We start from the raw sequence: 14,121 nt of genomic DNA, 5'->3' as shown, positions 1-14,121 counted from the left end.
CAGAAGACTTGAAACATTTAAAGACAAGACATTTCAAGGCTTGGAGCAACTGCACGTTGTCTTTCAAAAAGGCTCTAAAAAGACTAGACAATCAGAACAGTTAAAATCAAAATAAAGCAGATTACTAAAAATAAGGGGATATAAATTAAAAGCTAGTGCGCTAGACAAATGAGAAAGCTACAAAAGAACAAGTCTGACAAGTTAAATGGGAAAAAACATGGTAGCTGTGTAAAAAACAAACCGAAGCATATCAAAACAAACAAAACCCCAAGGCTCACTACCTTTGATCTACTATAGAAAGGAAATGGTATTTTATCATCCCTTAGACATCTAGAAAGGCAGCATGAATTTTTTAGATAAGAAGGACAATGACTCTTTAACAATATACTTAGGATAGAGTTTAGTAAAGGACTTAACTTATTTTGTGTGGAAAGAATGGCAGTAATTCCCTTTTTACCAGGGAGGGCAAAAAATCTGCTGATCCTACTGGCTGATGTAACAACTGCTCTGAGGAAAGGGACTGGCTAAAAGGTAACATAAGGAAAATTTTGTCCAAAGTTGAAAAAAGACTTCTGTCAAGGTTTGTGGAACTAGGTTAAAGTTCTTTTTTGGAAATTAAAAGAAGTGTGTTGGCTGGAGTTCAGATGCTGTTACTGATTGGAAAAACACATGAAAATGAGCTGTAAATTTTTATCTGTTTCAAAACTGAAGACAGTGACCAGCAAAGGAAGACAATTTAAGCTTGGACTCTTTGTTGAAACTTGCCATCAGGAATTTCCAGGCAAGCCTAAAAGATTCTGAAATGCTTTAAGAGAGTCTAAATAATTCCTACATATTAATGGGAAAATGGTTCCAAAATAACCTAATTACAGTATAGCTGAATATTTAAAAAGAAAAAAAAAAACAAATCATAAATCTGAAGACACTTTTTTGCATTTTTAAAGCAATTTCTACCATTTGGAAATGGAAAATACATATAGATTTTCTTTTTTTTTTTTTTTTAGAATCCAGTTTCTCTTCACTACAATACTCTCAGGAGTACAGCAGCACTACTTTAGAAACAATCTATACGCTGCAGAGCAAAATTAGTCTTTGGAGTTTGTAATTACAATAAAATATTTTAAGAGCTCCAGTTGAGTGAAATCCTAGCTGAGCATCTTGTAATTAATTACTCATACATTGGGTTTGCATGGCAAGAGGTTTGGTAGCAGGAGGAGCTACAGGAACGGCTTCTGCCAAAAGCAGGGTGAACCCATCTCTGGCCAAGGCAATCAGCAATGGTATAACACCTCTGTGATAATGCATTTAAGAAGGGGGAAAGCAAAGGGGCTGCCAGGGCTCTTAGTACTGGTCGTGCTGGTCCAGTCCAGTCTGGTTTGGTTGCAGAGAAGCCACAAGTGGAAGAAAACAGCCCTGCAGACCCCAGATGCGAGAGAAAAATCTATACCGACATCAGACGTGAGGAAAACAGCGTGGCAAAGAACTCTGATGTCAGAGAAGAAGAAGGAGGATGTGCTTTAGATGCCTGAGCAGGGATGTTGCTTGCAGCCCGTGGAGAAGACTACAGTTGAGCTGTGCCGCCCATGAGGAGTCCTGGTGGCTGTCTACCTGCAGCCCATGGAAGATTCCATGCTGGAGAGGGTGGAGGTACCCAAAGGAGGCCAGGACGCTGCAAGAAACCTGCACTGGAGCAGATTATGGGAGACTGCAGCTGAGGGAAGGACTCACATTGGAGAATTTCATGGAGGACTGGGAAAATAGGTGAGGAGTCCTCCCTCTGGGGAGGAATGAGTGGCAGAAACAACACATGATGAACGGCTAAAACCCCCCATTCCACGTCACCCAGTGCGGCTTGTGGGGAGAAGCTCTTATAACGCAGTTTCTTTTGAACACACCACACTGACAGAACATACTATAGGTTTAAGTAAGTATAATTGGAAAAGTCTGTATAGAGTCTAGCTCAACTCTTGGTTAAGTTACTTTTACAATTACAAGATGAGTGAGGAGAACTGTTAAGAATAAGGCTCTTGTTGCATTGCCCAAATGTTTAAATTCCAGATGCAGCTGATGGCAAGCTAACTTCTAAAGTGTGACTGCTTTCCGAAATTTCAGAGAATGTCACTTGTCTTGCTTCACACCTAAGGAAAACTATCCTGAGATGTTACGAGGCAAATACTCCAGCACAAAAGAGGATTATTCTTTTCTTGCAGACTGTGACACAGTGGTGAATGAAGTAGACACAAAAAAGGTGCTAAGAACACACTATTTCTGGAAAATTCAAATGTGAAACAACTGGATGTAGAGAACCATATGCTGTTCAGCACAAGAACTAACAAATCTGTAATTTAACAAGTTGTAAATTTTATTATGCAGACTTTCACCCCTGGAGAACTGACGGCATGAGCTATTTGATCTCTGGAATTGTCTTAATCCAGCCCTGCATGATGCCTCCAGTAAGAGTGCAAGAGAAACGCATCCATCATTCCCTAGGCACATTCTAGAATAATGAATTCTGAGAGTAGCAGAGCTAATGAAGAAGAGTTTCAGATATATTTGAACTGTAAGGCTTTCATTCCTCTGTGGATTCCCTAACTTCCAATACGGCGGTAGGCTCATACTGCAAAGACTTACCCTCAGTGAGCTCAACCAAATTTGACCAGCTGGCCAAAGAATACACAATATTAAAGGAGAGTTGACAGAGAATAGTTTTATCCATTAGGTACTTTGGGGAACCACTTGCTGTAGTCTAAAAATCCCTTCCTCCAAAAAAGTTTCCAATATAATTTCTTTGTAATAAAGAAACTTTGTTTTCCTGATAAATTATTCATGATTCTGGAAACAATTTGTAATGAATATTTTCCTTGTATCAAAGTCCTTGCATGTAGAATCACCTTCCTCTCTGTTCTTTGTCCACAACACATCCTGGAAGAGGAAACCATTCATTTCCGTAATGACAGAATATATAGATAGGCTTTAGAAGACAGTGATATGTCAATCCACACTATCCATTTGCTCACTCTGTTTGAAACAATTAATCTGAATCTTAAATAGAGCTTCCTGAGCAACAGGAGGAGGATATGCTTGCTTTTCCACATCGAGTAGCCTATCTTTCTTGGAGTATCTTTTATTTTAAGCTTCCTTTGGATAGGACACAAAATAAAGAAGCACTTCAGCAGAATATTTCTAAGTTTTGAGCCCTGTAGGCAACCTCCTGCAGCTCTTTATTACCCAGGAGTCCTCTTGCTTTCAGTAAGGTTCCTATCTTAATGACATATATTTTGTTTGTATTTGCTAAGTCAGTAAGAACTGAAAGTAAACCATTTCTGCCCATTTTGCTGTCCATTCTAAAAGGCGTTTATAAGCTACCTGGAGTTTACTAGAATAAGAATAGGATCTTGATCCACTGGAATATAATCCATCACTGAAATACAAAAAAAGTTTCAGGATATAAGATTTGAAAAGTTGGAGCCCTTTAAGTTTTTCTACAGTAGAAGTCCAGCTAGCTATGTGGAACCCAAAACAGCAGGTTCAGCAGGATTCTTTGGAGGGCAAGAAGGAATATCCTATTCTCATACAGACCTGGAAACGGCTATGAATAGCACTATTTATATACATAAAGAACCACAAAGCTGTTTTAAATTCACAAAGCCTTTCACAGGTGGACTTTCTGGGGATGTGATACAGTGTTTGAGAACCCGAATCAAGACTACAAAAGCTGTCTGCAGAACAGCTTGCAAAGGATCTGTCAAAATATCCAACTTCATCAAGAGAACTCCTTTCACTGTGGTTTCAGTTTTGATGCTTTACAGCACAAAAAGCTACTGTCATCACAAGTGCAACATAGTGATTCTCAGTGACCCCAGAGCAGGACAGACCAGAAGACTTGAAAAAGATTTCTGTGAAGGAGAGAGATCAGAGTTTGAAACTCAAAGCCAACAGACACGGCAAAAGCATAATTTCATTAAAATCTACACAGCACTCCTCTTGCGGCTATTTTCCTTGACACTTGATCATGATTTACTTAATGATAATTATTAATTTTCAACGGCTTGATCTCTTTGAAATATAAGAGCTGTACAGGAAAGGAATAAGCTGCATGCAAGGACCTGAATACAAAAGGATGTCTTCTTTTCATTGCACTACCATTTTTAGCCAAGTCTCCAAGTAGGTGGCAAAATAAATTGCTAAGAATAGTACTAAGCTGTTACTTTGACAACTGTGCACAGAACTGCCTTTTAAAAAATTGTGTCATCATTCAAAACTGCACACCAACTAAACCAAAGCCATATGTCTACCATTTCCCAACCTGCATAGGGTTGATCTGCACGGAACGTTCAAAGCACTCCACGCATTCCCTGAATTCCCGGTTACGGAGATGGAGGAGCCCTTTGGACCGCTGGGCGCGGGCACTGCGGTGCCTGGAGAGCTCCCAGGCCTTGTCATAGTACTGATGGTCTTTAAGAACATCACCAAGCAAACAATATAATCCTGGTGTTTCCTTTTTCTCTAGCTCCCGCCTGAGTATTTCTTCTGCCTGTTAAAAGAACAAAGAGAAATCAATACATAATGACAATTTCTTTTCAGTTAATCACCTATCTGAACAAATTCCATGTTAGCACTTCACAACCATCAGCTGAAGACTAAGAAGCAGGGATAGTAAGGAAACAGTATATTGATCCAACACAGCACCAAAAATAAAGTTCAGAAAGAATGTGGTTCCAAACTATTTTTAAAAACACATTTCAACATCAACATAATATGGCGGCTTTTCAGTTAATGCACCAAGGGAAATGTACCTATTAAAACAAGAAGCAGCTTGCTCCTCATTCTGTATCTTCGGTGTGTATTCTGCCCCAAAAGCACACATCAGTCCTGAACACCAAACCTCACAGCAATGTTGAATCAGCACCATTATGTGCAACCCTAATACCACCTATGGCTTTATAAATTCTAATACGTACTCTTGCAACAACTGTCATTCTCTTTTCTCTAATTGCCTTTTTTTTGACAGCATTTATTTCCATTTGATTCTGTCTGAAGACACATCCACTCTCATAGTGCTGGTTTTCGAAATGTTCCTCTTTTAAAGAAGGTGCAGCAGTTGTAAATTTATCTAAATATTAGAGATAAAATATATTCAAAATATATTCAGCATTATGGAAAAGAAGACACAAGCTGCATCTCTCAGACATCTATTAAGGGCTGTGACCAACCTTCAAAAGCTCTTTATCTCAGGGTCACTATCTTGGTCTAATAATATAATTATTGTTTCTTTTTTAAACAAGAGATAGCCTGCTTTCTGAGGCTTTTTCTTTTGGAAAAGACAAATACAGTAGACACATGATCTTTTGTTCTGACTGAACTCTCGCTTCAATCCCCTGCTGCAAAAATGTAACATACATAATTCAGCTCAGTATAATTTTTATGTTAGAAAAGATCTATTCGAAGCATCTAAACCAAGAAAGATTCGATGCAGCCTGCCACAGCACTGAAGTTTGACATTGTAACGAGTCATTCGTCTATTGTAGCTACTTTATCTAAAAGGAAAATGAGTCTCAGCATTAAATAATTACTGCCTTTCCTGTTTCTGTAAGAACTGCTTTCTTTTCCCTTCAGAGGACCTCTACAGAATCAAAGTCTCTTCCTCCTTTTCCTCTAACCAGTAAAATTCATTGATACTGTCCGAAAATCACCTTTGGAAAAATGACTTTGTTGTACTTTTTTTTTGAAATATTTAATGTCTAATAATTTAACACTTCATTCTTAGTATCGTTTTTGTTAAATAAAGTAGCAGCAAAAGTCTACAAATACTTGAAGTGCACAAATGTGAAAGGGTATATTGTTTAGATTGCTAAAGGGTTTTTAAACTAGCAAAAATGGAATCCCATTAAGAAGAAAAATAGTGGCTGGATATTAAGAAAATAACTTAATGGAAAGTATTTATAAGCACCTATGGAATAGTTTTCCAAACAAATGCAAAGAAACTATTACTTAAAATTTAGAATTAGTCAAAGCACTAGAAAACCTCAAGGAACAAGAAATCTACACTGCTGCGGGGTTGGTTAAAGGACAGTTTTACTTCCCTTTTGCTGCCTCCATTAGCTGCAATGGCAAGATCAAAGGAACACATATTAATAATATATTTTTTCAGATTATTTTTTTCTTTGGCAGAGAGAACTGGGAGCTTTTTTATTGCAGAAATCACAGTAGGCACCAAAAGTTAAGGTTTCATTTCCCTTCAGATAAAGAAAAAAGACTGAAGTGTTGCTGTGTGAACAGCAGATATGAAGTGAAAAGTACATTAAGCACTGATTCTTTACCTCTTCTTCTGCAGGTGTCTCCCAAGTTTAGGCTGCTAGTCTGTGGCAGTACCTAATACTAATCATGCACTAGACTAGGAAGTCAACCTAACTGCATTCCACATTTAGGAGCATGAAAACATCATGTTTTAGTCTAAGGTTACAAGAATCCACTGCCAACATATATTTCAGCACACAGATAAAGCTGAGAATTAAATAAGCATTAGTCTGCCTTTTTCTTCATCTGATTAGCTATCCGATCACTTCTCTGGCATGTTACAAACCTTTTTACTACCTAAACCTTTAAAGGCTAATACAAAGGGGATCATAACTACAATTTTAAAAAAATGTGTTCTCAAAATATGTGTCTTCTACAAAACCAAAAAAAAATTTAAAACAGTATTTCTCATGTTGCCTAAGTTTTGTGTGAAAAAATATTTTTTCTCCTAACTTTGTAGTAAAGTGTTTTCAAATATGCATATTTAATCTTTGGTAAGAACTCTGCTTCTGCAAAAAGCAGATCTGCTCTTAACAATAAAAAATACTACCAAGAAACATTTTCCACACAGTTCACAACATACATAAAAGAAATATAACCACTAGAAACTTATCCTTGCTAATTAAACAGATATTAATGATTAATTCACATGCTTTATAATTAAAATTTATGTAAGAAAATTAACAATTAAAAGCTACCGAAAAAGAAAAAAATTAAGCTGTATAGCCCTTGTAAACGAAAAATATTTAATCATAGCAACTCTTCTTTTCCAGAATGGTCTGCACCAGAATGGATGGAATTCAACACTCAGTTCAAAAGTCTGTTGATTTAAACATGAGCAAGATTGAGACTGTTACCTTTCCTTCTGGACTACTACAGTTGGTATGGGAATTAGAGAGGCAACACTTCACGAAATTCCACAATCAGTAAAAGAGGGTTCTGTTTTAAATAAAAGGTGGTGCCGCCTTATTATTCTCTACAGAGTCTCCTGGAAACCAAGTTCAAGATTCATCTTGCATTTGGCTTCCCAACCCTAAGCTTCCATTTACCAACCCATCCACATAATCCCATGCTTTTATTTTACTTGTTTCCTAAATACCCTGTTAGCCTCAGTCTTCACAGACATGCCAGTTATATTATTTAACAATTCATCCCTTTACCGGTTTAAATTATTTCTCAAAATGCTTTTATGTTTTTGTTGCTTGCACATTATCTGCCAGGCCACCAGAGAAGCAGCATGAAGAAGCAGAACAGGTGAGCACGGAAAGAGGTAGTAAGAGAAAAGTACAGCTCTTCACTTTTCATCTTTCCTGTTACCTCACGCATGACCTTGGGCGAGTCATTTACTCCTCTTTCTTAATCTTGTAGCTACATATAGGAGTGCTTACCTGCCTCTACCTCTGTTATGATATGTAGTAGAAAAAGTTCTTGAACAACCTCACTCAGTAATCAGTATAGCACTACTTGACTTGCCACCCGGCAAGCATTTCCTTTATTTAAAGGTAAGCTTCTGAGACATTTCTACAATTGTGTTTCCTAGCTCAAATGTTTTAGAGATATTTAGCTGATGCTAAAAGGTAGGTGTCATGAATTTATCAGAAGTCAGCAGCTACTGTGCTTTAAGAGCTCTTGCAAGGAAGGATGGACTCACTAATTGGAAGAACTGAAAATTCACATCTCCAGTTCTTTTCACTTTAGCTGAGAAATAGAACCATTTTTATCATATTATCCATTTCTGGTGAGGTTAGAGAGATCTCTCTCACCTTAACCAAATAAAGTGGTCCAATATAAATATTACTCTCCAGATCTCCAGATCTCCCTCATGAGTAAACGAAGGGAGAGGGACACTTTTCAACACCAGTTCTCACTAAGCACATGGAGATTAGTGTCTGCTTTTGCAACAAGTCTGTTAAAGGAACACCGCGAGTAAGAGACTGGAATGAGGAAGCCACAGCAACTACCAACATACTGTGCATTCAGATTTTATACTACCTTTTTTTTTATTATTCTGTGCTCTGTTTTGCTCACTGCTTGGCACTCTGTTACTCTTCTGTTAATTCATGTTATGACATCAGTTTCTACTAATTTTGTTCAGATTATAAAACAAGTGAGGGTCACATCTAGTAACAGTAGAAGACAAACAAAAAAGTTAGCTAAATGTTAGCGACACCTTAAACTGCAATATTTGTACTGCTATATGGCCCTGTTATAACTATGTGAGTTATATATTTCCCAAATGCATAATATAGAGCTTCACATTGCTTTATCTATACACACTGTTTCTTTTCCAGTGCATATTCAAAAGTAGGAGGAAGGAACGTAACATATTACTTTGACGCATAAGTACTCATCAAATGCACTGATATTGATGATATCTGGCTTTTTGTTAGATTTTTCAGTATTTAAATTCAGGGTTTTGTATAAAAAAATTTGTGACTGAGAAACATAGAGAAGTTTATTCTTTTGGGCACATATATCCTAAGTTCTCTAATGACATGAACATCCACTGAACAACACATTGCTCTAGTAGACTCTCGTACATTTCTAACAGAATAACTCTCATGATCACAAAACAAAAACATTTTTGATAAATACAAGCAGTTCACAGGATGAAAGCTTTTTGACAAGGAGAGCAAATAGTCGCTCCCGTTGATGTACACCTACATGTTGCTAATTTTCTGGCTTTTTTGATCTGCAGCTAGTTTTTTTCCCCCAGTATTACCGTTACTTTGTACTTACATAGCATTTTCTGGTTTTTCAAAGCATAGCACAAACTCTCATTCTGAAAGCATTTCTAAGCAGTTTCCTGTGTCAGATATCCTGTCCTATTCTCCAAGTGCCATTTTCATAACTCCCTAAGGGCAGTTTGTGAAAGTAAGTAGGACAGAATGCATTTCCAGGAAATGAAAATACTGACCTCTATTTCTCCACTATACTGAAAATACTGGGATATTAGCATACCAGCCCAAAGGCATGCATATTGTGACACGGAATTTGCCAGCGAGATATATCCGTCAGTTTATAATGACTAAAATCCAAGCATTTATGCTCAATAATTAGAAAAACATATAAATACAAAAAAAATCTACATTTTTTCTGTTAAATGAAGCTACAACTCTCTGTTCCATAAGCTTAAATTAGTTTAAGCGTAGTTTTTGTGTCTATGAAGACATACATACATTCATATATGTAATGCTACCATATACGAAACAGAGGAAGTGAACAGGGAAGAGAAGAAAAAAATTATTTTTGTCTGCATATTTCTGAAAACTATATAAAATCTGAAAACAATGCTTGATAGCATAAGCTCCCGTTATAGACTTTCTGTGCGAGAGACTGCACCAGAAAGTAAACCCAACTGGTTACAGACAAGTACGCATTGCTTCTAAGTATTATTTTCTAAAATCTTCCCTCCATTGCTCTAATAGCAACAGCAAAATATTCAACAATAGGAGGGCTGCTATAGCTTGCTACCAGCATTTTTAAACAATTCCGTCACCTAGAGAGTTAGATGATGGATTTAAATTGTCCTTTTCTGGATCTGATCACAGATATTTGCAACAATGTCAAAGAAATGATGGAGAAGTTCAAGTAAACAGAAACACAGACTTAACAAAATAAAGCCTCTTAATCTTATGTCACTTCTTGTCTCAATGTTTGATTCTGTAATACATTAAAATTAGGTAATTAAATACATTCCTATTTAATGCGTTTTTAAGAACAAGTAATAGTTTGAACTGAAATGGAAAAAAAAACCCCAAGTATCTCCTGCAGACAAAGCTCCAAGAGCCCATCATGACAGCTGCAGGCTTCTTAAAATGCCCACATTACATCTTTCTGTGTGTCCATAATTGTTAATTTTCCTTCAGTATTTGTACCAATAATCACTACCACAATCTTCTTGCTTCCTAGGTTATCTCTTATTTACCAACTTGTATTTCATGTGGTCATTACCCCAAAACTTTTTTTTTTTTTAGCGTTTGTGGGTTAAGACAGACATATGTCATGTGTCCATTTTTCCTAACCAGACTTTTCTCATGATACCCCTGTAGAAATGAATGTTATAAGTGAACAGCTCAAGTCAGTCTTTCATACTTCAGATCCTATTTCAAAAATAAAAAAAATGTTGTAAAAAACATTTTTCTTACCTTCCCATGTTGTCCTGCTCTTTCATAGCAGATTACAGCGTCTTCCCACATTTCCAGCTCCTCAAATATCTGTAAGGCAGAGCTGGTGCATCCCAGCTCAAAGAGTAAGCTTGCAAGCTGACGCTGGAAAGAGAAGAAATTCCAGGTGACCAAAAAAAGGCAAGTAAATACTATTCACAATTTAAAAGATGTTAGAGGCATATCTAATATCAATAATACACAAAAAGAGAATATGGAATTCTTCTCTTGAAACTTCACGCTGGAACCTCAAACAATGTATATACCTCAAAAAAACCCATCAACAGAACAGTAATTGTTTTAATTCAATTTTAGGTCATGTCAGTAGCCTAATTACTTTGAACTAGTTTATAATATAAAGCAAAAATGGAAGCAAACATGACAAGGATGCATTGACAGAGCTGAACTTCCACCCCTTAAATGAAGCATATGGCCCATATGGCTGGAGAGCAGCTGCAGTAGGATGCTGGGAATGCTGAGAGTGGGAAACAGAGGCTGAAGGAGGGCATTAAAGCCACTTTTAGCAATGCTAGTAATTTGTACCTGTTCAAACAGAGATGGAGAGAAAGGCTCTGATACAATTTTGTTAGGTACTCCTGAGAAATCACTAATCCAAACAGCCATTACCAAAGGGTGTTAGTTTTCAGTCAAATCAATATTGAATTTGAGTGGAGGTTCAAGTCCCTAGTTGAGTCCTAGCTAAGTCGGCCCCTTTGTTATTTCAAATTCAGCTATTATTTCAGTGTTCTGATGAAAATAAATGACTAATCTTTTCAATTTTAAAATAAATAAGGTATATTTTCATGACCTTGAAAAGTTGTCTTTGGTCTTTTGTTTATTTTTAAAGAGGAGATTAAAATCGTGTATAGGTTTTCTTCTTTGAAGAAAGAGTAACTTATTTACTATGACAGACAATTTTGTTTTCAAAAACAAGTGGGAGCATTCCTGTAGGAGGACACCTAATTATGCTATTAGATCCCCTACAGTCAATCTCTGCAGTGTTTTCAGTGATTCAGAGTGGATTCTCTGAAGCTCTCTGCAGATGTCATGGACCTCTCTTTATAGGCTTGGGTTCAGTATCTGTTACAAATCCAAGAACTCACCAAAGGGAACAGATTGATAATCGAAAATAAAGAATTTAATATAGTTCTTTGGCATAAATACATAAACCCTGAAAATCTGTAACAAAGTAATTATTTGTTAGCTTGGTATTCATCACTTAGGAAAAAATCCACATTTGCCAGCGACTAGAACAAAATCTTATGATTTATTAAATTTACTCAGAGTCAAATTTGGTAAAATTCATATAGGCAATGCCTCGTCATTACTATGACTACGATACTGAAGCCATCTTCCATTAAAAATCCCTATTCTAGGATTGCTATCACTGGCTTGGAAAATGGGTTTGGACTGAGAAGTGCCAATCTGAAAACTGGAAATGAAAACCACATTTGCTAGTTTTATTGCTAATGCCCCTTGAATGGTTGTGCAAAATAATTTGAGAATGCTAGAAGAAGATACGATTGGTTAAAGCAACATGCATTGAAACCAGAAATCAAAAAGGAATAAAATACAATTAAAAGGAAGTAACGTGAACACCTCTGGAGATATGTGACACAAAGTTTTCTTAAGTTTGTTAAATACAGCATAATCAGACTCCAATGTGTTGATTTCTGTTACAGAAAGAGTGTATTGTGAAGGCAAACACTGTAGTTTTGGGGAAAAAAAAATCCTGCTAGCACTTGTAAAAAGGAACAACTCTCAAAAAGAAAAACAATCTCGGCTCAAGGAGTTCTTCAGTGTACTTTTGACTCCTATTTTGGCTGCTTTGACCATGATCCACTTCCTGAAAACAACTGAAAGTAAGTGATCATTAAAAGATGAGAAAAATGCAAGTAATACCATAAGTAAACCAGTAATAAATAGTAAGACAGTGGCAAGATTATTTTTACAGGAGATATGCTGGCAGCTTGACAGTCTTGGTCCATTTTTTGCTGAAGAAAAAAGGAAAGAACAACTGCTCTGCAAGCAATTACTTCTGCACATGACAGAATAAGACACCTAAAAGCAAAACATTGTAGAACTTATTTCTTTCCATAAAAACCTGGTGTGTTGTTAGATTACATCTTTACATCTACAGTGTTTCAACTCAAAATCATATCACATTCTCTTGACTTTGAAGTCATGCAGTATCAAAAATAGTAAGAACCACAAACTTTTAAGTAAAACTTGAAACAGGATTGCTTCACACCTGTATGGCCCAATGTGGAGGCACCTGACAACAGTAGAACATCTTCATGCGTTCAGATACTGACGTATTTGCATCTCCAAATTGGTCTGCAAGTGCCTATAAATGCAAGATATATTCTGATTTAATAAATACTTAGACTTAACCTAAAGAAACATAAGTTAAAAGCATTGTGGATTTTATGCATTCTTGACATAACGGAGAAATAATATTAAGAATAACACTAAAGGCCAGTAAGCTTACACCATAATATGCTACTTTTCATTACCTCGTGTAAGAAAATCTAATAAACATTTATGCAAAACCACTTTATTAAAGATAATAAATTAAAAATCTTTGAAGATATTCAGATTTCAAAGTGCATGTAACAGGAACAAGAATAAAATTTAAAATCCTAAACAAATACTTGTAGAGTAAAACTGTGTCAAATATTAAAGTGCCCTTGCCTAATGCATTTCAATCCTTCAGCTAGTTTTTTCCTGTCTAAGATAGTATTTAGGCATGAAATTTCTTATTTAAAAGAAAAAGAAAGAGACATATTATAGTGGAACATATTTTTGAAACACAGTTCTAATACAGAATAAATTATTGTGACTTGGAACACAATTCAATTCAGGCTTTTTTTCTTCCTTTTGTTGAAGCTTTGGATTGTTGCAATGTTTTCTTCTGAAATCTTTTGAGAGAGAATGGAAACTTTTGCAGAGCAAAAGTACAGCAGCTTCAGCACTAACTTTTTCTCTGAAAATCCACTATGAAATTATTTAAATAAATAGCAAGAAAAATATAATACTAAAGGTAGCTATAGCCAGAAGTTGGTTAGAAAATTTAAGATAAGGGAGAAACTTTCTTCAAATATCAGTCATCACTACACTAGCAAATTTTAGGCCAGGGGTATAAATAAGGGATTATTAAATTATTTGCCTTCATAATTCATCTTTCAAAGTATCACATACAATTCGGTCAAGATTTATAAAAGGAGCTAGACAGGTTTTCAGAATTTTCTTAGCATGGAAAATGAATGCAAAATTCCCAAACAAAAGGAATAGGATCACGTCTTTCTCTCTCTTTCTAAATCCTAATGTTGGCTACTCAACATGTTTCAATAATGCAAATAACAGTTGTGTAAAATTAAAATAATCAGTTCTATGATTCGAATTGCTAAGCATCTTGTAACTGCTATTGATATTAATGGGATTTATTAGGTGGCTCCATTATTTTAATGGGGGAAAAAAAAAACAGGCAGCAATAATTTAGGCTTTAAATCCATGCTTAACCTCCTAACTTGAAATACTAATATTTAAAATATTCAATCTTATTCACATTGCATAAAATTATGTCCACAGATTGGTTGCTAGAGATTAACGAGAAAACTACTCCAAGAAAACATCTGAGGTGTGTTCATAGTATGTA

General features: G+C 36.0%; 1 protein-coding gene across 2 annotated transcripts in view; it reads right to left on the bottom strand.

Moving 5' to 3' along the window:
- TTC27 (tetratricopeptide repeat domain 27) overlaps positions 1-14,121 on the bottom strand; it is a 121,390-nt gene that overhangs the window by 22,397 nt on the left and 84,872 nt on the right. For both annotated transcript variants that reach the window (XM_054062733.1, XM_054062734.1), the window contains exons 11-13: positions 12,715-12,810; positions 10,446-10,568; positions 4,307-4,534 (exon numbers count right to left, since the gene is read on the bottom strand). In XM_054062733.1, the coding sequence (XP_053918708.1) occupies positions 4,307-4,534; positions 10,446-10,568; positions 12,715-12,810 (447 nt within the window). The remainder of the gene's footprint in view (positions 1-4,306; positions 4,535-10,445; positions 10,569-12,714; positions 12,811-14,121) is intronic.

Source organism: Cuculus canorus, chromosome 3, assembly GCF_017976375.1.
Source record: "Cuculus canorus isolate bCucCan1 chromosome 3, bCucCan1.pri, whole genome shotgun sequence".
Lineage (NCBI taxonomy): Eukaryota > Metazoa > Chordata > Aves > Cuculiformes > Cuculidae > Cuculus > Cuculus canorus.
The sequence above is the reverse complement of the archived record's forward strand: the minus strand, read 5'-3'. Positions and strand labels throughout refer to the sequence as shown.